At 38.8% G+C, this 20,052-nt stretch overlaps 3 protein-coding genes across 3 annotated transcripts; 1 reads left to right on the top strand and 2 right to left on the bottom strand.

Annotated features, from left to right (window-relative positions):
* Nucleotides 1–5: 5 nt before the first annotated feature.
* PG994_002550 (uncharacterized protein) lies at nt 6–353 on the top strand (the record flags this gene model as incomplete). The annotated part of the gene is made up of 1 exon (XM_066853959.1): nt 6–353. One exon carries the CDS (start codon nt 6–8, stop codon nt 351–353), a length of 348 nt encoding a protein of 115 aa, XP_066719814.1.
* A 423-nt stretch (nt 354–776) lies between these two features.
* PG994_002549 (uncharacterized protein) lies at nt 777–1,028 on the bottom strand (the record flags this gene model as incomplete). Its single annotated transcript, XM_066853958.1, has 1 exon — nt 777–1,028. One exon carries the CDS (start codon nt 1,026–1,028, stop codon nt 777–779), a length of 252 nt encoding a protein of 83 aa, XP_066719813.1.
* Nucleotides 1,029–2,967: 1,939 nt separating this feature from the next.
* On the bottom strand, nt 2,968–4,032 carry PG994_002548 (RTA1 domain protein; the record flags this gene model as incomplete). The annotated part of the gene is made up of 1 exon (XM_066853957.1): nt 2,968–4,032. One exon carries the CDS (start codon nt 4,030–4,032, stop codon nt 2,968–2,970), a length of 1,065 nt encoding a protein of 354 aa, XP_066719812.1.
* Between the last annotated feature and the right edge of the window lie 16,020 nt (nt 4,033–20,052).

Raw genomic sequence — 20,052 nt, 5'->3', positions numbered from 1 at the left:
GGGGCATGGCCGGCTTCTTCGCCAACATCCACCCGGCCGGCATGGTGTCCGCCGCGTCCAGGTTCTTGTCCGGCGCCGCTTCGGCCATGGCTAGGGGACTGTTCGGCAGAAGCGGTGCCGACCAACAGCAGGGAGGTGGAGGAGGAGCAGCTGTCGCCACCTCACCCGCGCCGCGCACCCCTCGGACATTGTCGGGACGTGGGCGCCCGCGAAAGAGCTCTGTGAAACAAGAAAGTGTCACCCCTTCGGGCGCTCAGGAGGAGCAGACCACCGTAAAGCGAGAACATTCGCAGAACTTGACACCGACACGCCCGGATGGTTACACCTTTCGCGAGAGAAAGCGACGACACTGAGTTGTGGTACCATGGCCAAGAGAATTGCGACCATGTTTGCTTGATGAACCGCTCCGGTTAGATCTGAGCACAGTTGAGAAAAGATGATTTGATTTGTACAATAGGCGAGCCGCTCGCAATTACACTGGCATAATCGCAATACGCCACAAAAGCAGTTGCCCCAATATTCCCCCATAGCTCCTGAACACATCATAGATAGTCGTCAGAAGAAGAAATGAATACAGCCTTGCATCAACCCAGTATCGCTTGGTAAACTCCGTCCCCCACCCAAAGTAAGTTGTATCGTGATATGATGATGCGTTTTGAGAACATCAGCCTGCAGTTGATGGTGTCAGTTGGGTGGGCTCTTGGTAAGCAACTCGTGGGGCAAAAATGGATTGGGCTGACTCACTCCTTCAGCTACGTAGAGAGCTTCTTCTTCTCTTACAGGCACTTGGTGCACTCGGTGTGCGCGCAGGCCGAGCACTTGTCGCTGATGACGAGCATGCCCCCGCATTGGCAGCAGTACTTGGAGTAGGGAGGCATGATGGAGAACGACGAGGCGGTGGTGCTGTTGAGAGGTACGTTGTGTCGCCTCCTATGCTTCGTTGGTGAAGGCGCGGGGTGGTACGGGTCTAGGTAGCTCGAACCGAAAGAGGAGGAGGATAGCTTGGTGTCGGATTGCTGCGCTGTCATGGACTATTCGCAGACAGGCTCAGATGTCACGAGAGAGAGAAAGAGTATATTTTGGTTATGTGTGTCACTTCAAGAGAAAGAAGAGTGAGCACGGAGCTGAGGGGAGGGGGATGCTTCGCCCATCTATATAGACAGACAGACCATCGAAAGCATGTGTGGTGGTCGGGTCCTTGTTCCGTCCAGCCATCCATCCATCCATCCTCATCACCCCTCTTTCTTTCTTTTCTGTCTTTTTGCTTCGCCCCCGCTCTCGCTGCTAGGCAGGCAAGCAGGCAGGCTCCCGCAAGTCGCCGGTCTGCTGGCTTGCCTCATCCTTTCCGGTATAGGCAAGATCAGCTCGACATGGTTGCCCCTGGTCAGCCGTCATAGGCGCCCACCTCTGATTCGGAGGGACCTTTGCGCATCACAAATACCTATTCCACGTCATTCGACGATCAGAAGGCTAAAGGGAAAAGGCCAAGAAAAAAAAATAAAAAGAGGGTCCAAGGCTTGTCACGACTAGATTGGATTAACGGTGGCAGGGGGTGTGTGTGTCTTGGCCCTGGTCTTGGGTTTTCCTGTCGTTGCACTCGGCGAATGATTGGCCTCAGTGCCCAGGCCTCTGGGGGGGGGGCGCTAGAAATAGCAGCGCGCCGCTACCCCGCATGAACAAGCAGCGCTGCAGCAACAGCCTGCACAGCCCAGCGAATGGCGCACGAGGGGCCAACCTGGGATTTTTCGGGGCAGCGTCGCACTGCAGATCCGGGGTCTAGTTAGTTGCTGCTTGCATGCATCATGGTCGTCTCGTCGTCTTGTTTTGCCTGGCCGGGCATTTCCCTTCACACCCTCTTTTTCCGTCATGGCTGCCATCCTAGGCACTATTCGTAGGCAGTGCTACTGTAGCTGCAGCTTTCTGCAGCCTGCTTTCAATGTTCCATTACCCCACGACCCACGTCCTTATCTGGTCTTGGCCCGGTACTGGGGACCGTTTGACTGGCCGCCGCGTATTTCGGTTGGGAGATGCGAATACATAATACCCATAGTGCCCAGCGCGGCTCGTGAGCGAACTCGGCCATCCTTGTCCAGCGCCATCTTCTTCTTGCTCTACGACGTACTTCATTTATCCTTGAATCGCGAGTGGTCGGAGGCCGCATTGCCCATCGTAAGAGCACTCACCATCCCTCGCACCGCGTCGCATCGTAAGACGGCAAGAAGGAGGATGGATGGATGGATGGGTCGATGGATGGAACTTGAGCCGACGTTGCTCATCGTCGTCATGCGGCGGTGAGAATAGCGCACATACTCTCTTTACTACTACTCTCTACAACAATGAGTGTCGCATTGAGTAGACCCTTTCGGACTGGTCTAGAAGGCAGTTTCGCCAAGCTGAAACTAGAACCAAACTCCGATTTTGACTCAACTTCGGGCAGGGAGCCTCGGTCAAAATTCTCGGATGAGCCATCTGCGTCGTACGGATGCCAAGAAGAAGTTGGAGCAAAGGTAAACCAAACAACCACCACTTGAGTTGAGTCACTTGGCAAATCGCCGACGCGCAGCGACGGGCATGAAATCGAATCGAAACAACAGCACCTTATGGTGAATCGCCAAGAAACCTTGTGCTATTCTTGATATCGCGAGTGGCGGGTATCATCACTACACAAATCTAACCTAATCAAGTGTCTACACCACTGCCTCATCCTTTTGGGAGAGAACCAATTCGCGGGGATAATCAAGCAATCCAATGCCCGAGACACACCTCAATCATCATTCCAAAACAAAGAGGCCAAGAGATCATGTTTCATCCTGTCTTGTATCCGACCCGAACGCCTCGCCACAAACCATCTAAACCTTCTCAATGTCTTCAAAACCCGTTGCGACAACACAAAAACAAAAAGGAAACCATCAAAGCTCTGCTCGTATGACCTCAGTCGCTCAGAGACGACGGACATTGCCGCCATAATCATGTGTGGCGGTATTCGGGACGGCCACCCTCTTCCCGAGAAGAGTCCAGAACGACCTGCGACGGATCGGTGCTGGAGCCGTAGCCGCCCAGGACGCTCATCTTGGTGACGTTGCTCTGCTGCGGGGCCTTGAAGCCCTTCATGTCCCAGTGGCCCTTGAGCGCGAGGCCCGGGTGGAAGGCGACGAGGGCGGCGCAGGCAAGGATGACCATGGGCCCCTCGATGATCATGAAGACGACCTCGTTGTTGGCCAGCTTGCCGTGGAAGCCGCCCTGCAGCTCGGCCAGGCGGTAGGCCGACCGCACGATGATGAGGAAGACGGCCGCCGCGAGCGCGCCGACGAGGCCGCGGAACATGAGCGTGGCCCGGAGCGCGCGGTAGCGGTCCACGACTACGGGGTCGGTGGTCGCGATGGAGGCGGTGCGCCACTCGCGCTGGCCCTTGCGCACGCGCCAGGCGAAGTCGAGGCAGAGGGCCGAGAAGGCGACGAGCGAGAAGAGCTGGAAGCCGAGGCCGGCCATCATGACGTTGACGCCGAGGTCGACCTGGTCCTTATTGTCGTCGCCCGTGGCCGTGATGCCGCCGCCGGCGCCCTGCAGCACGAGCGCGATGAAGTCGAAGGTGACGAAGATCCAGGTGTACATCATGGGCCGGAGGCGGGTGTACTGCAGGGCCGGGTCGATGATGTGGACGAGGCGGGCGAGGCAGAGGTACATGCTGGCGGTGATGAAGGCCGGGGCGATGGTGAGGGGGATCAGGTAGGTCAGGAAGCCGTCGAAGCTGAAGATGTCGTTGTACAGCATGATGCGACCGATGTAGCCGATGATCTCGCCGAGCAGCCCCAGCGACATCCAGATACCAAAGGACCAGGTGCGCCCGCGGACGGTGAACCACAGGTTCGGCAGCAGGATGAGGCCGAACAGGGCCGCGTACAGGGCGTTGCCGGCCAGCGTCGGTAGGTAGTCCATCCAGCCCTGCGCGAGGCAGCAGGTCTGCGGCGTGCAGACATCGTCCGAGGTGATGGTCGTGTTACACACGGGGTTGAAGTCGGAGGCGGACGGCATGGTTGCTGTGGTTTGCTGACCCGCTTGAGGCCAGGTAGATGCTCCGGTTTACCTAGTTAATCGACTGACGGATGTGGGAGCTTGGTGCGATCGTCCAAAATGGAAGAGTCGACAGTCTGGATGCGATATCTATCGGTCGGGGTAGGTTGTTGGAGTGTGTCGATGAAGCAAGAGTTGCCCAGAAACCCGTGACGACGACCGTCCTTATATCAACTCTCCCCAATCCTCCAGGTTCGAACGGAGAAGAAAATTTCTATTTCCATTTCCAATCTCGTCTGCGGGCACCGTATAGCGCAGCAAGGGTTCTTTTCGTGTGCGAAACGTGGCCGGGTATTACAAGCCCTGCCAGAGGTGACTCCAGAAGGATTCCCTCCGCCTCCCTTACTATGCCCTTAGGCGCGGGAAACTAAAGCGTCAGATCCCCCATCTAGTGCCTTTCGCTTAGATCCAACGACCCAGCACGACAAACCACGCCATCTTCTCATTGGGCACGCCAGATTCCTGCCCGCTTAGTCACCCAGCTGAACTTGAACTGCCCCGTCGCCAAGCGCCAAGCCACCACCGCGTGCGTCTACCAAGCCAGCTAACTGTAGGCAACAGCTTAAGAGCGATAAGCATTCAAAGACAAAGTGTGCTTACTTCTCAGCCCGACAATCGCTATTGGCTGCAGTCGTTTTGCGAGAAACGGAAATGGGTCTTCGGTCACCACAACAGCTTACGTGGTTCTCCGTTCCAAACTCCGGTGGTCCATTGTTCAGCCTTCAGCCGTACATAAGTAGTGGGAAAGCGAATGCGAGAAGCGATGATTCCATTTTTCTCAGCCCTTTCTCTCTTGGCAATTCTCCGGTTCCGGTTTCCACAGCATAACCCAACCTAGTGGACGCACACTGCCTTGTGCAGCCCTGGCTGGGCCTCGTTATTGAGTCCCATTGGGACAGGGGAAATGGTGGACTATGCGAAGCTTATTTCCAACAACATCGCACGACATCACTCCAAGACTATCTATCTTCGTATCTTATCTCGTGATTTAGGATTTCATTCAACAAGCCAACAACGCACCTCTGAGTCGAGCCTGTATCAATTTAGCTACTATGGTCCGATGCAGCGACTCGAATCGGAGGAACCGAACGAATGCGACAGATAACAGCAAGTATGACGCCTCTCGGGGATCGGGGCTCGGGCTCGGGGTTGCCATTGTCGCATTCGTTTTTGTCGTGCACTCGAATCCAACATATCATTTCGCACACACACATACTCTCTCTTTCTTTCTCTTTGTCCCCTTTGCCTGGTAATCCGGCGTTCTATTTCTGATATATGACTGAGAGTGAGACGGTCTAGAATGCCTGGGGTGTGGAGATTGAAACATCACCAACCTGTCACTTCAAGTGGATAATTATTTCTTCTCCCTCATAGGATCCTGACTGCCTCGGTCTCGAACTGATAAGGGATCTTGATCATCTTCTCGTAATATCAAAAGCTCCGTGATTGATTGGCTCTATCGTCGTCAACACGTAAGCTCATCTTCCTTTGATCTTATTTCGTACTACTCAACATACGGACTTAAGCACAAATGCCTATATCTGTGCATTGCTTATATATCGCCGAAGTAGCGTCGAGGGTGAGCATTTACATCCTGAACATTTCATATACTGTCCTGCCGTACTTGCATCTGCATATCGTTAATATTTTGGGTGTGTGACGGTAGCTAGCGCACTGTTCTTTCAATGTAAGATCCAACAAGATGCGTACAACAGGAACAGAGTGAATATGGCAAGATAAGACACGAGAGAGATCTAGGTCCGAGCGACATTTCTCACCCGCGTGGGGGTTTGCTGCTGACGACACTCTACTCCTTCCCAGCCGCGTGGCAGCAGCAGCAGCATCGTGCCTGCTTTTTGCTTACTACTACTAAGACCTTTATTTCAGTACAACTCGATTTTTTCTCTAACCAGCTATTTATTCAAACCGAGCCCGAGTCCGAGCCCATACATATATAGGAGGAAGCCGGAGATTATGTGTGTCGGAGACTACCTCCTTTATCTATGGTTTATATTATTATTATTAATAATACGCCGTAGGCCGAAGGCCTTCGGTATATCTACTTAGTTCCTCGTGTAATAAACCGTGCCGAAGCTAGACTAAAAAATATACGCTATTAATATCGTAAAATCTACTTCACGTGCTCGACGTTACTATGCTAGTTCTTACTTATTAGCCTAGTAACCCTTGTTTTAGGGCTTAAAGAGATTATTTAAGTTCAAGTAGTCCCCTAATCTTTATTATTAGCTTATATAGCGGCAGTCGACCGGTTCGTAAAAGTTACTTTACAATAACCTTCGCCGTATTTTTTTTTATAGTAAGCGCCGCTAGATCGCGACGAGTTCGTAACGGATTAAGTATTAATTATTTTATTAACTATTTTTACCTTCTTTCGAAGTTTTTATAATATAGAATTAAGTATTTAACTATCTCCCGCTTTTTACCGTAATTATATAGCGGCGTTGAAACGTTTAGGATACGGTAAGTAAATAAGAACGACCTAAATCCTATTTTTTTTAATACGGGTCTATATTAGGACCGAAGCTTTGTATTTAAGCATATTATCGTAACGACGGTATGTTTCCTAGTCTAGCGGCGATTTTATAGCTAACTTGCGGCGACCTTATGTAAGAGTAACGGCGTAAAACCATTTTTATTCTTATTTCTTTTTAAACGTTTATTTAACCGTTTAATTATTTAATTATTATTTAATTATTATTTAATTAATACTAATTAAGCGTTACTTAGTTATAAAATTATAAAGGCTTTATTAATAATTTTTTAAAGTTTTTTTTATTTTTTCTTTTTTATATTATATTCTTTATTAATAATCTCTACCATTTTTATATAGGCGCCGCGTAAGAGTTATAATTTCCCGGTAATTTTTATATATATTTCGAAACTAGCTGTCCTCGTATTTAAATAAAGGTCGAGGGGAAGAACTACCGCTTTAGTTTCTAAGTAATATTAGGGGGTCGCTTTATATACCCTTGTTACGGTCCGGATATAAGAGTTCTAAATTATTATAAAATTAAGGGCTAGCCTTTTTTCGGTATCGGCTATTTTATACTAAATTAACGCTCCGTACGCGAGTATATTACGTATTATTTTCGTATAGAGTTCTTTTACCCTTCGTACTGAATATCCCTAAGCTGACGCTACGAGCCTAGTGAGAGCTAATATTTGAATTATTATTTTCGCTTTAATTTTTAAGATATAGTTTTTTTATTATAGCTTTTAATAAAGCCAGACGCCGAGGAATTTTATAAAGGTTACCGGCGATATAGCGGCGTTTCCGAGGCGTACCTGTAGCGTATAATCTTTTCGCGTTTTAATAAAATAGATAAGCTCGTTTTTTTAAATTTAAACTCTATTTTTTTATATGTACTTAACGGTTATAAGTTTTTTAGGTTTTTTTTTTAAGTTTTAATAATTCGTAACGTGGTCTAGTTTTATAGTAATAAAATTTATATTATTTACGAATTTAACGATAATAAATTACTCGTATATTTTAATTCCTCGTATAATATAACGATATAAAGAATAAAGAGGATTAGTAATAATAGGGAGCTTTGCGGAATATTAATATAGAGCTAGATTTTTTTAATAATTTGCCGTCGAAATAAAAGTGGACCGATTTATTTATAATAAAACTTTCGATTTATTAATAAACTTAATTCGATAATCTTTTTTTATAAAGTATAATAATTAGTTTTTTATAATTAATTATATCGAAAGCGCTTTTAATATTAAATTTAAAAAGGGAAGCGACGCTTTTTTATTATTACGTTATATAAACGATATTAATAATTAATTAAATAGCTAGCTCGGTAAACGGTTATATTTAATTCTTTATCTAATTTTTAAATAAAAGCGAGCACTTTTTAGTTATTCCGGTAATTCGCCGGTTTATAGCCGTTTTTATTACTTTCCTGACCGTACTAAATAATGAAATAGGTTTTTATTTATTAAGTATTTATTTTTTAATTATTATTTTATTTAGCTTTAAAATTACGATAATTTTTATTATACGGAAACGTTTAGGGAAGTAGGTAAGTTAAAAGCTCGCGGTCGTTAAGCCGGTTAATATTTAGAAAAGGGGTTCTTTATACGTTTTGAGGAAGTTAGTAAGTAAAAAGTTTTCTTTTAAAGCTTTTTAAGGTCCCGTTTATTTAATAATATTTCTTATTTCTTTAGCCGTTACTTCTGCTTCGATAAAAGTAAAGTTAGGGGCGTAATTCGATACGGTATTTAAGTTTATAAGGTCGGTTTCTAAGTTAAAGAAGAACCTCTTTAAAAAAAGCGTAGCTTTTTCGTTATAGCTTCGCGTTTTAATAATAGTTTTTTTATTACGTTATAATTTTAGGATACCCGTTATTTATAGTAACGTTTAGTTCCGTAATCGAGCTTATTATTCGAGCGATTAAAATATTTTAAAATTGTGGGAGGTAGCGGCGATTACATAGCGTTAATTTTTTATTTTCGCTTTTTAAACGATTCTCTTTAAATTTATTTTTAATTTAGTATATTAATTCTAAATATATTATAAAAATATTATGAAATAGGTTCGATATTATTATTTCGTTATAATTTATATTTTTTAAACCTTTAGTAATTATTATAACGTATTTTTATTAATATAAAGGGGTTTTTTAAAAATTATTATATCGATAATTTTTTATAGGTTATTTATAAAATTATTAATAGCTTAATCTAGTTCTTCCGAGCTTATTAACTTAACGATATCGGTTAAACATATCCGGCTTCCGCCTATACTAACCCTTTATTTAATATTATTTAATTTTATTTTTTTATTTTCGCTTTATTACTTTATAACGAGTTAGTTTTTAATTTAATACGAATAATTTATACTTTATAATTAAAACTTTTTAGGCTAAGGTTTTTTTTATATAAAATTATCGTTTTTCGTATTACCTAGGCTAGGTTTAGCGTAGACTCTTTTTATTCGTGGCGTCGTCTCGTAATTTCTCCGTATAGCGTAGCTAGCTCTAGGTTCTATTGGTCCGTAAAGGCAAGAAGGTTATTTACTCCGTACGATTTTCTACCGTGTACGTTTTAGAGCGGATGGTATGTATTAAAGTTTCCGACGAGCAAGTGTCGCCCGGGGTACGAGGTCGTATCGAGGTTGCTTAGGGGGCTTCGTTACCGGGACGTTTTTTGGATCGGCGAGTATATAAATTATACGGTAAAACGGCCACTTTTTCCGGTCGGTATTATAATGATAGCCTAATCGGGGCCTGTTTTAATTTTTAATTTAATAATATCGAGGCGTTTATATATATAAATAGCTGCTTAGCCCTCGCCGTAGATTACTCGATACCTAGTTATTTCTAGATAGTACGCGGTTTATATACGAGAGTTTATTTATACTTTTTATAATATTAATATATTATACTTTTTTAAGTTAATTAAAATAAATACCGTTATTACTTTTAATATTATAACGTTTTAATATATTACTTATAAACTTATATAATTATAAAACTATAATAATATCTTACGTTAATAAAGGAGCGGCGGTACCGCGCTGGCTTTACGAGCGTATCTCTCTACTTTAGCTACTCGTTATCGAATCGAATCGCGGGCGGCCTCTTTTCCGGGAAACTATTATATACCCTTTTTTATCGCTAGTAAAGAGCGTCGCCGGTAGTAATAAACGCCTTGTTCTTGCCGAGCTGTTACCGATACTATGGATTTCGAACTAGCGTAGCCGGTGAGCATAAGCTTCCTTTACGCGTTCTTTTTATTAGATCGCTACGGGGTAGTTACGATCCTACGCCGTATATTCCCTATCTTAATTAATGTAACGTTTCCTACCTCGTGGTCCTTTTTAAAAGTATACCTGGTCTTTTTTAAAGTGTGCTACTATAAAGTAATAGCTATATCGCTATTATTTTCGATAATATTTCGCTACGTAATTATAATTATAATAGCGGTAGTATTATTAGATACGGAGGCTAGCGTTATATAGTTTATAGTCGAAAATTTTAAAATCTTATATTAAGCCGTTATTATATAAGTCCTTTATAATTTAGATAGAGCTTATATATAAAATAAGGGAGGCGTAGCGTATTTCGAGATTTTTCGGTAGGTTACGCTTATATTTCGAAATCTTTCTCGGGTTATATTTATTTACGAGTAAATTATATAATAACGTAATTTTATTATAAATATCCCGTAGCTTTATTATTAAAATCTTTTTTATAATAATTATTAGCTCTTTATAAATAAGTTACGCGTTATTTTTAAAAGCGTTTAAAACTTATTTATTATTTTTTATATATTTTTTCGCCTCGTTTTTAAAAGTAAAAATAATATCGCTACTAAATAATTTTTTTATTATAATAATTTTATTATACCCGATTACCGTATTAACGCTTTATATAATATTTATTAGCTTTTTTTTTTAAATATTATTAAATTAATTTACGCTTTTAATTATTACTTCGCGGTTTTAACGAATTAAGACGATAACTTTTAATTATTAAGTAACGGGATTACTATTACGCGGTACGGATATAATTTAAGCTTAAAACTTAATTTATATAGCTTTAAAATTTTACGTAACTTAGGCGATAGCTTCTCCGATTATTTTTCGCAATTCCCCGCGGGTTACCGGCGCGTTATTGTTATTATTAAGATACGGTCGTAATTCGGTCATTTCGGTGCGAAGTTCCTTAATTATTTAAAAAATCTCTTTACGCTTACTATTAGAGGCTACTAAATTAGCGATTAGTTTCTTTAAATACTTTAATCCTTTTTCGATACCTCTTTTCGAGCTATTTTCGCTACTGGGACGCGTTTAAGGCGTTTGAGGTCCTTAGTTATACGCCGCGACGTTGCTACGCGGGTAGTACTGGCTCTACGCTGTAACGAACGCTATTAGGGGTCCAAATAGAAACCTGGTAAGACGTACCGAAGGGTTTATATTTAGTAATCCGAGAGAGTATCTGAACGTGCGATAGAAGTTCGCTTTTAGCGATATAATATGTAATAGCCGTAGGAATAAAAAGGTAATTAAGGTGCGTTTAATTTAAAGGTATTTATAATAGAGTTATTAAGGCTATTTATTTTATTAATAAATTAAATTAATACTTAAATTAATTATTAAAGTAAAAAGTATTTATATAAAAATATATAAGAAACGTTTATTATTATATATTTAATCTCTTTTTTATTAATTTTCCGGGATTACTTTTAATTTATAATAATCCGTTAATAGCTTACGATAATTTATTTCTTAAATTATAATAATTTATCCTTAGTTAGCTTATTACGGGCGTTATTTTTTCGCTATCCCGTAGCTTCGTTACGTAACCCGTTATTCTTTTTCCCGCGTTTATCTATACCCGTCCTATCGCCGCGCGGGCTGGGACTATTTAATTTACCGTGCGTTATTAAAGTGCGATCGAGTTTATATTAGTATAACTAGCGGTGCGATCGCTAGCTATAATATCGTAGCCGGGTTAGGTTATTATACTTCCGTGTTAATAAGTAGAGTTTTAGCCGTATAATTAGGTTAGGTTATAATATTATCCTCCTTTTTCTAATTATTTTATCCTTAAAGTATAGATTTTATAAGTACCCTTATTTTTCCTATCTCGTTAATTTTAATAAGTTCCCTTCTTTTTATTTTTATTATAATATGTGCTTATTATATTATTTAGTCGTATCGAAAAACCTCGATTAAAAAAATCTATTACGCGTTTAGCTTTTATTATTAATATGGAATTTACGGGTAATTTAATTAATATACCTTATACTTATTATTTTCGCTAAAACTTAGCTTGTTATATAAACGAGAAATCGTTTCGTTATTTAAAGTGTATCCGGGTTGGTCGTTCTTGCAACGGTACCTTTATTGCGTTAGCTTTAACGAAGCTGGCTACTTAATAGAAAAAACTGGAAGCGGAAGAATTAGACGTAGAGGAGGCCCTGTTTTTATTATAAATATAATTATTTATTACTTTAGGTTGTTTAGCCCGTTTCCGTTATATAAAGAAGGTTGTGGCGGAAAAGCGTTCGGAGGCGTTTCGTCGGGAATATAGGAGCTAGACGAGGACGGTATTTCTTTTTTAATTATTAATTAGGAGAATTTCGTTTTAGGTAACCTACGTTCTTTAGGCGTTTCCGAGGATATTAATTAATCGTCCCTTAACCTAGGCGATTTTTCGGAGCCCGGCCCGTTGGTTCGTATCGAAGGAGCTTTCCTTTAAACTTCTAGAGTTCTTTAGCGGCGTTTTTTAAGTGTTTTTTAAGTTTTTACGTGTTATTTTTTAGTAGGTAACCCTTTTATTAAACGAGGTATTTTTATCTTTAGCCGATCTTCCTTTTATTAATAATTTTTTCGATTTCGTACTCGTATTGATCTGTTTCGACCTCTAGTTAGGTGTCGAGTGTTACGTATACTAGGGCTAGTTCGAGTAAGGGAAATATGGAATACTAGGTATATCCTTATAGTTTTAGGTAGTAATAATCGGTAGTTAGTTTTTAAAATAACTTTTACGATTTTAAATAATCCGATCTTTTTAAAGTTTAGTTTATTACTAGGTCGTTTAGTTTTAATATTATGTCGTAAGAGGTAAACCTTTTCTTTTTTTTTAAAGGTTAGTCTTTTTAACCTTGTTTTATCGGCGTATTTCTTTATTTATTCTTAGAGAAAAAATGAGGTTTTATTATAAAGTAGTTTAGAGTTTTTTTAGTTTTTCGACTTATATAGTCGCGGCTAGTACTAGCTTTTTTTTTAAAGGTTATTTAATAATTTCCGGGTCGTACTTATAGTTCGCTCGAAATAATAAGATACGTATAGTTTTATTATTTACGCTATTATATACGAACTACGTTATAGGTAATAGTTTTATTTAATTATTTTATTCGTAATTAACGTAGTATCGTAAGTATTACTTTAAGGTTTAATTTATTTATTCGGTTTATTTATCCGTTTAGGGGTAGTAAGCCGTGGATAGTTTATATTTCACGCCTAGCTACGTTATAAGTAATTTTTAGAACTTAGTAGTAAATAGCTTATTTCGGTTAGAAATAATCGTTTCCGGTAGCCCGTATTAATTAACGATAGTTTTAAGGAACGTGTAAGTAAGGTCGTTAATATTACTAAACTCTTTATACGGGAAGAAGTAGGTATATTTCGTAAGTTTGTCCGTAATTATTAATATATTATCGTATTTAACCTTAATTAATAGTTTCGCCGATAAAGGTAGCTTAATAATAAAATTAAGTGCGATCGTTTTTTATACTTTATTTAAAGGTAGTATAAGTTATAGTTCTTTATATAGTCGGTGTTATGCGGCTTTAGTTTTATTATATAAGTCGTATTCGTTAATAGCTTTCGTAACCTGGTCTTTTAATTTCTCGTAATTAAATAACCGTGTAATTCGTTTTTATATTTTAAATACTCCTTGGTATCCGTGCGTAGGTATACGTGGAATTCTTAAATAAATTCCCGTTAATATTATTTAGGAATAAGGATCTTGCTTTAATAATATATTAGCCCATTTCTCGATATTCCGTACGGTAGTCGTAAGGTGGCTGTATTTATTTGTTCGTAGTATTTCTTAAAGCGCGCAACCTATTTGTCGTTATGCTAAACGTGGTTAATTACGTATAGGTATCGTGATAGCACGAGGTTATTATTGTTATCCTGTATAAGGATAGTTCGGGTTTTTAGTAGGACTTTTTCTTAATAGTTTAGTCGTTAGTTAAAGGCGTCGGCCTTTCCGTTATCGCTATTTTTACGATATATAATAACGAAGTTAAATTTTAATAAGAATTTAGATTATCGTATTTATTATTTATTTAATTTTTTTATAGTAATAAACGTGGTTAGGTTTTTATAATCGGTATAAACCTTTATAGGTTTTTTTGTTTCGTTAAAATAATATTTCTATTTTTTAAAGGCTTTAATAATAGCTATTAACTTTTTATCGTAAATTTAGTAATTAAGTTCTAGTTTATTTAGTTTTTTCGAGAAGAATGCGACGGGTATAGCTTTTCGTTATCGTTTCGCTAGTTTAGTTAGCCTCTGATCGTATAGTTTAATACGTCGGTTTCGATTTCGAAGGGTTTTACGGGATTTATTACGCGAAGTATTAGTTCGTTAACGATCCGCTCCTTTATAGTTTAGAAGGCTTTTTTTTATTAGTTTATATAAATAAGGTATCTTTTTTTAATTAAGTTTATTAGGGGTATCGCTATCTTATTAAATCCGGGGATAAAAATCCGGTAATAGTTAGTTAGTTTTAAAAAGGATCTAGCTTTTATAGCGTTTATAGGCGTCGGCTACTCCCTAACTGCTATTATTTTAAAGGATTCTATTCGGATTTCCCCTAGGGATATGACGTATCTTATAAAGGTAACCTGGGTATAGTGGAACACGCTCTTCTCTAGGTTGATTAGCAGGTTAGCGTTCTGTAGCTTTTAGAGTATTAATTTTACGTGTTCTTTATATTATTCTTCGTTTTCGGAGTAGATAAGGATGTCGTCGAGGTATATTACGACGAACTTATCGAGGTATTCGCGTAGGATATAATTAATTATTAATTAAAAGTTAGTTAATACGTTAATTAATTTAAACGGTATAGCTTAATATTTAAAATGTTTATATTTCGTTTAGAACGCGGTTTTTTATTCTTTTCTTTTTTTAATACGGATTAGGTTATATACGTTAAGGAGGTTAAGTATTATAAAGATTTCGGCGTATAATAACTTATTGCGTAGGTCGCTAATTAAAGGTAAAGGGTACCGGTTTTTAATAATAATTTCGTTAAGTTTTTGATAATCGATATATATACGCTATTTAGGTTTCCCGTCCTTACTTTTTTTTAGAATAAAGAAGATAAAGAAGCTTATTAGCGATATAAATAATTATATAACTCTTTTTTTTAAGTTCTCCGTAATATACTCTTTTAGAGCTTATTTATACTCCTAGTTAAGTTTGTATATAGGTATAAATAAGGGTTCTTTCTTATCTTTAAGAGGTATTTCGTGATTTTACCGTATATAAAGCGGTAAGCCTGTTTTTAATTTCTTATTAAAAAGAGCTTCGAATTACCGGTACTTTTTTAGTATAGTTATTATAACGTTCGGTTTAGGTTTTTTAATAATAATATATACTTTAAATACTTTAAATTTATTAAGGGGTCGCTTTTTAAACCGTTATTTATCGATTAAACCTTTTCTTAATATATTTTATTAAAATTAGCTTATTTTTTAATTAATTTTAAGATTATTTACCCGTAATTAGGGTATTTTTAAAATTATATCGTATTTTGCGACGTCCGTAATATTATACGAGATTCGTTTATAACGTTCTCCGAGGTTAATTAAAAAGTTCGCGACTTCCTTCCGTACTTCTCTATTTTCGTAAGTTATAAATCCTTTATCGACGGTTTTAAATCGGTATAGGGCGTTTTTTTCTTATTATTCTAGTTTTAGGCGGTTAACGATTCGTAGTAAGATATAGTTTTTTTACGCTCCGTTATCGAGTAACGCTTTAATATAAACTCTTTTTACGCTTATTATTAAAATAATATACTTATAAACAGCTCGATTATTTATTATTTAATATAGGGACCTTTTTTAATCCGCTTAGTATTATCTTTTTATATTCGGCGGCGTTTATTTCCCGACCGATATTCTTTTAAGTAAGTAATAAATTCTTACGATCGACCGTTTTATTATCGCTATTATTCTTTTTTATTTTTATAGGGAGCTTTTTAATATATTAACGGAGGTGTTTCTATATTCTTCCCCGTGTATAATACTATTCTTAATACTTAAGATTCAGGTTTTTCGAGTAATTCGGAAATTTATTAAGTTCGTTAAAATTTATAAATATTTTATAAGTCTTTAATTATAATAAAGGGTTTTTTTTATTAAACGTATACCTATACGTTTTAAAAGTATTAAGCGCTTTTTTTTAAGCGTTTATAAGTTCGCGATTTTTCTTAGGCGTATTCGAGGTATTAGTTCTCGAAATACTCCTTTTAATTCCGTTTTTTTAAGTAGTATTTTCGTAGCTACTTTAAATCTTTTTATATTAATAAATACGCGCGTCGTTTATTAAAAATCGACGTTTTAACCTTCTTAATTATATAATCGAGGTATAAGTTCGTAATAACTCGTTTATTAATTCGTTAAAGAAACTATTTATTTTTAAGTTTTTTCGCGAAATATTTTATATAAGCGTCGTATACGTATAAGATTTACGAGAACGTAAAGTATATTTCGCTTATAAGAGAGATTCGAGGGTTATTATTTATTATATAATTACCGCGGACTCTTTAAGCAAATCTTACCGTAATAAGTATTTAGCGTAGGTATTTTAAATTTAAGTAAAGGACGCCTAGAATAGCTAGCTATCCGTCGTCCTTAAAGTTTTTAAACCCGGCAATCTCGTTTACGAATTTCCTTATTAATATATCGATTAATCGTTCATAGTTAGCGGGTTACTCTTTTTAACTAGTAATTTTATCGCTATTATTAAAGCTATCGGGGGCGAGATTGTAAGTTAGGGCGAAATCTTTACTTATTATGGCGACGCTCCGCTTAGGGCTCCTCTTCGTTTTTAAGGCTTTAAGGAACTATCTGGTTCCTTCCTTATCTGTTAGGTGGAGGGTGTACTTATCGTCGTAGTAGGCTGTTTAGGATAAGCTGCCGTATTCGGTAATAGCGCTACTTCTTTTAATAACTAGTACGGGGGCGTCCTCGTTTATCGTAGCGTTAACGTGTTATCCGTTTAGGACTTTTTAAAAGTCCTTTTTCGGGGCTCGGTATTTTCGTAAATAATACCCCTTTTTTTAATAATTATAATAAATAACGTTCTATTTTTTATTATTCTTATTATATTTAATAATATTAAAATTTATAGGTTTATTATAGTAATTATACGCGGTAATATTTTTTAATTATATATTATAATAATAACGTAGTCGTTCTATATTAGCCTAGATTCGGTTAATTTACCGTTATTGTTCGCCTTATTTTTCGCGGCGTCGTTCGTATATACGGGTATCGATTTTAATCGTGAATTTTATATATAAAAAGAAATTATTAAAGGTATTAAGCCGGCTAAGTTTATTTTTAACGTTTTTTTTTAATCCTCGGTAATATATTATAATTTTAATAGCTTCGGTATAGTTTAGTCGAGCTATAATACGTCGGAATTCGGCGGTATAAAAGGCGGTTAATCTTTTTTACTTAAAAGTTTTAAGCTCTCTTTTTGCTTATTGTTTTTCGTCGAGGTCTTAGAAGAGTGATTTAAAGGCGTCCTCGAAGCTATCGTAACTTTCGAAAATACGTTATACTTCCGTGCGGTATAGTTCGACTTATTAATCGTTTTTTACGAGTTCGTTAAAGTAGGGCTCGAATTAAGCGAGTATTTTATTCTTAAAGAACGAGGCGACGTGAATAATTTATTAAGTAAAGTTTTTAAACATTTTTTCGTAAAACCGTTAATAAGCCTTAACTTAAACGAGGAATCCTCGGAGGTTCCCGCTCGTTCTATCGAATAGCGTAAGTGAACTAATCTTTATTCCTTTCTTTAAAGCGACAAGGGTTTAAATAATATTAGCGGCGGTACGGAAGAGACGTACCTCCTCGCGTAGCTTATCGATATCGGGTGTTTAGTTTAGGTTTTTTTTTATTAAGAAGGTATTACGTTCTTTTTCGAGCTTAGCGTAATAATATTAATAATTAGCGTTTTTTTATTTAAGCTCCTTAATTTATTTAATTAACGCCTAGCGGGTAAAGCCGTCGTTATTATCGTCGCTATTTATTTTTATAGCGGGATTTCGTTAAGGGGTGTTTACGGTAATAATAAAAGCCTTCCCGTAGCGAGGGGTATTATTAAGTCTAGGTGTAAATATAGTTTTTATAGGTATTATTATTTAAAAATTTAAGTAATAACTCGTAAAAATAAAAGTAATTAAAATATAACGAATATTATTAAGGGTTTAAATAAAAACTTAATAAAATATACCGAAAGGTTTATATTTAATAATACGAAAAAGTATTTAAACGTACGATAAAAGTTCGCTTTTAATAATATAATATATAATAGCCGTAGGAATAAAAAGGTAACTAAGGTACGTTTAATTTAAAAGTATTTATAATAGAGTTATTAAGGTTATTTATTTTATTAATAAATTAAATTAATACTTAAATTAATTATTAAAATAAAAAGTATTTATATAAAAATATATAAGAAACGTTTATTATTATATATTTAATCTCTTTTTTATTAATTTTCCGGGATTATTTTTAACTTACGGTAATCCGTTAATAGTTTACGGTGATTTATTTCTTAAATTATAATAATCTATCCTTAATTAGCTTATTACGGGCGTCGTTCTTTCGCTGTCCCGTAGCTTCGTTACGTAACCCGTCGTCCTTCTTCCCGCGTCTATCCGTACCCGTCCCATCGCCGCGCGGGCTGGAACTGCTTAACTTGCCGTGCGTTATTAAAATACGATCGAGTTTATATTAATATAGCTAGCGGTGCGATCGCTAGCTATAGTATCATAACCGGGTCGGGTTATCGTACTTCCGTGCTAATAAGTAGAGTCTTGGCCGCATGGTTAGGTCGGGTTGTAATATACGCGAGTCCGGCGCGACCGGTATTAATAACTATCGGATCATCCATCGGATCATTTATACCGTAGCGCCTTAGCTGCGTCCCCTCGATAAAAGTTCGGCTAGGTTAATTCGACCTTATAGATTTAAATAATAAGGTTTGTTTTCAATTATTCGATGGTTCGACCGAGTTATCGATTATTATCGGCGTTTTAATTTTATCCTAATCATACCATCCTATGGTTTATATATGATAAGACGAGATGATTATTACGTAGGATCTCCGGCTCTCGTCATACTTTAATAATAGACCGCGGATTATATTATCCTAGCTGCTATGTACTCGGAGACTAACCTATCCGGCTCCATCGAAGGAACCCGGCGACGGGGTGCAGGGTGGTATATTGGCTGCTACGCTACCTGGCAAGGGGGTCGGTGAACAAGCGGTGGGACTCCGATCAACCAGCGAACGAGCCCAAGTGACTAAGCACCCCTGCTTGCCCATTGTAGCAGCCACCCGCGCCGGGCCTTCGCTTGGTACTCGGTCCTACTCTTGGTCCCTGCATTTGCTTGGTGGGCCGAACCAGAACCAGCTATCCTGCGTGAGCAAATGCAGACATACATACCGAGTATACATCCAGGAACTTAACTCTGTATGTAATGGGCTTGGGGATTAATACACACTGGTTTGGCATATAGACAGGGCGAGGAAAAGCACCAATTCACAGCATAATGTAACCAAGCGCCCCTAATGCGGCTGCAAGACATGTAATGGCCCCAAGAGCCGATTGCTGGATGGTACGTCCCCCGCTCTCTTCTTCCGGATAGTCGAATAGGTTTGCCAGGTGGTACGCGTTGTCGTCGCCCTTGCAGGCCAGCTCTTTGGTAGTGACATAGATGCTTGACTCGGCGGAAGAGTCGATCGCAACCCTGCAAGGGTCTGGGGTACGAGTGGAATTCGCCAACACTGCTCAAAGGCCGGTAGGCCGCTGATTGTGTTCCCCGGCACATCCTCCTTTCCCCCGAAGGTCCAAGGTGCCGGTCACGTTCAGGGTAACTCCTTGCTGCTCGGAACACTTCTTGTTGGTGGTGGTAGCGGCGGCGAGGTCGACAGCTTGCGCGCCTTCTTAAATGGTGAACTGGACATGGCTCCGGGAAAGCTGGGGAAGGGTGGGATGATTGTGGAAACTGTCGATGGACTCCTCGGTGCAGTGACTCCACGTGAGAGTCCAGATCAAAGTATATGTGCCTGGCGTATCGAACTCGGTCTAGAAGTGGTATTCAAGATACGGCTCGTGGCGGGAGAAATCGTTGAGTCGCAGGTTGTTCCGCAAGGTGAAGGGGTCTTGTGCGGTTAGGTTGTTGCAACCG

The sequence above is a fragment of the Apiospora phragmitis genome (assembly GCF_038363925.1).
Source record: "Apiospora phragmitis strain CBS 135458 chromosome Unknown utg000003l:1.0-2676785.0:1.0-2680665.0, whole genome shotgun sequence".
Classification (NCBI taxonomy): domain Eukaryota; kingdom Fungi; phylum Ascomycota; class Sordariomycetes; order Amphisphaeriales; family Apiosporaceae; genus Apiospora; species Apiospora phragmitis.
Note: the sequence above shows the minus strand (reverse complement) of the source record. Positions and strands in the feature narration are given on the sequence as shown.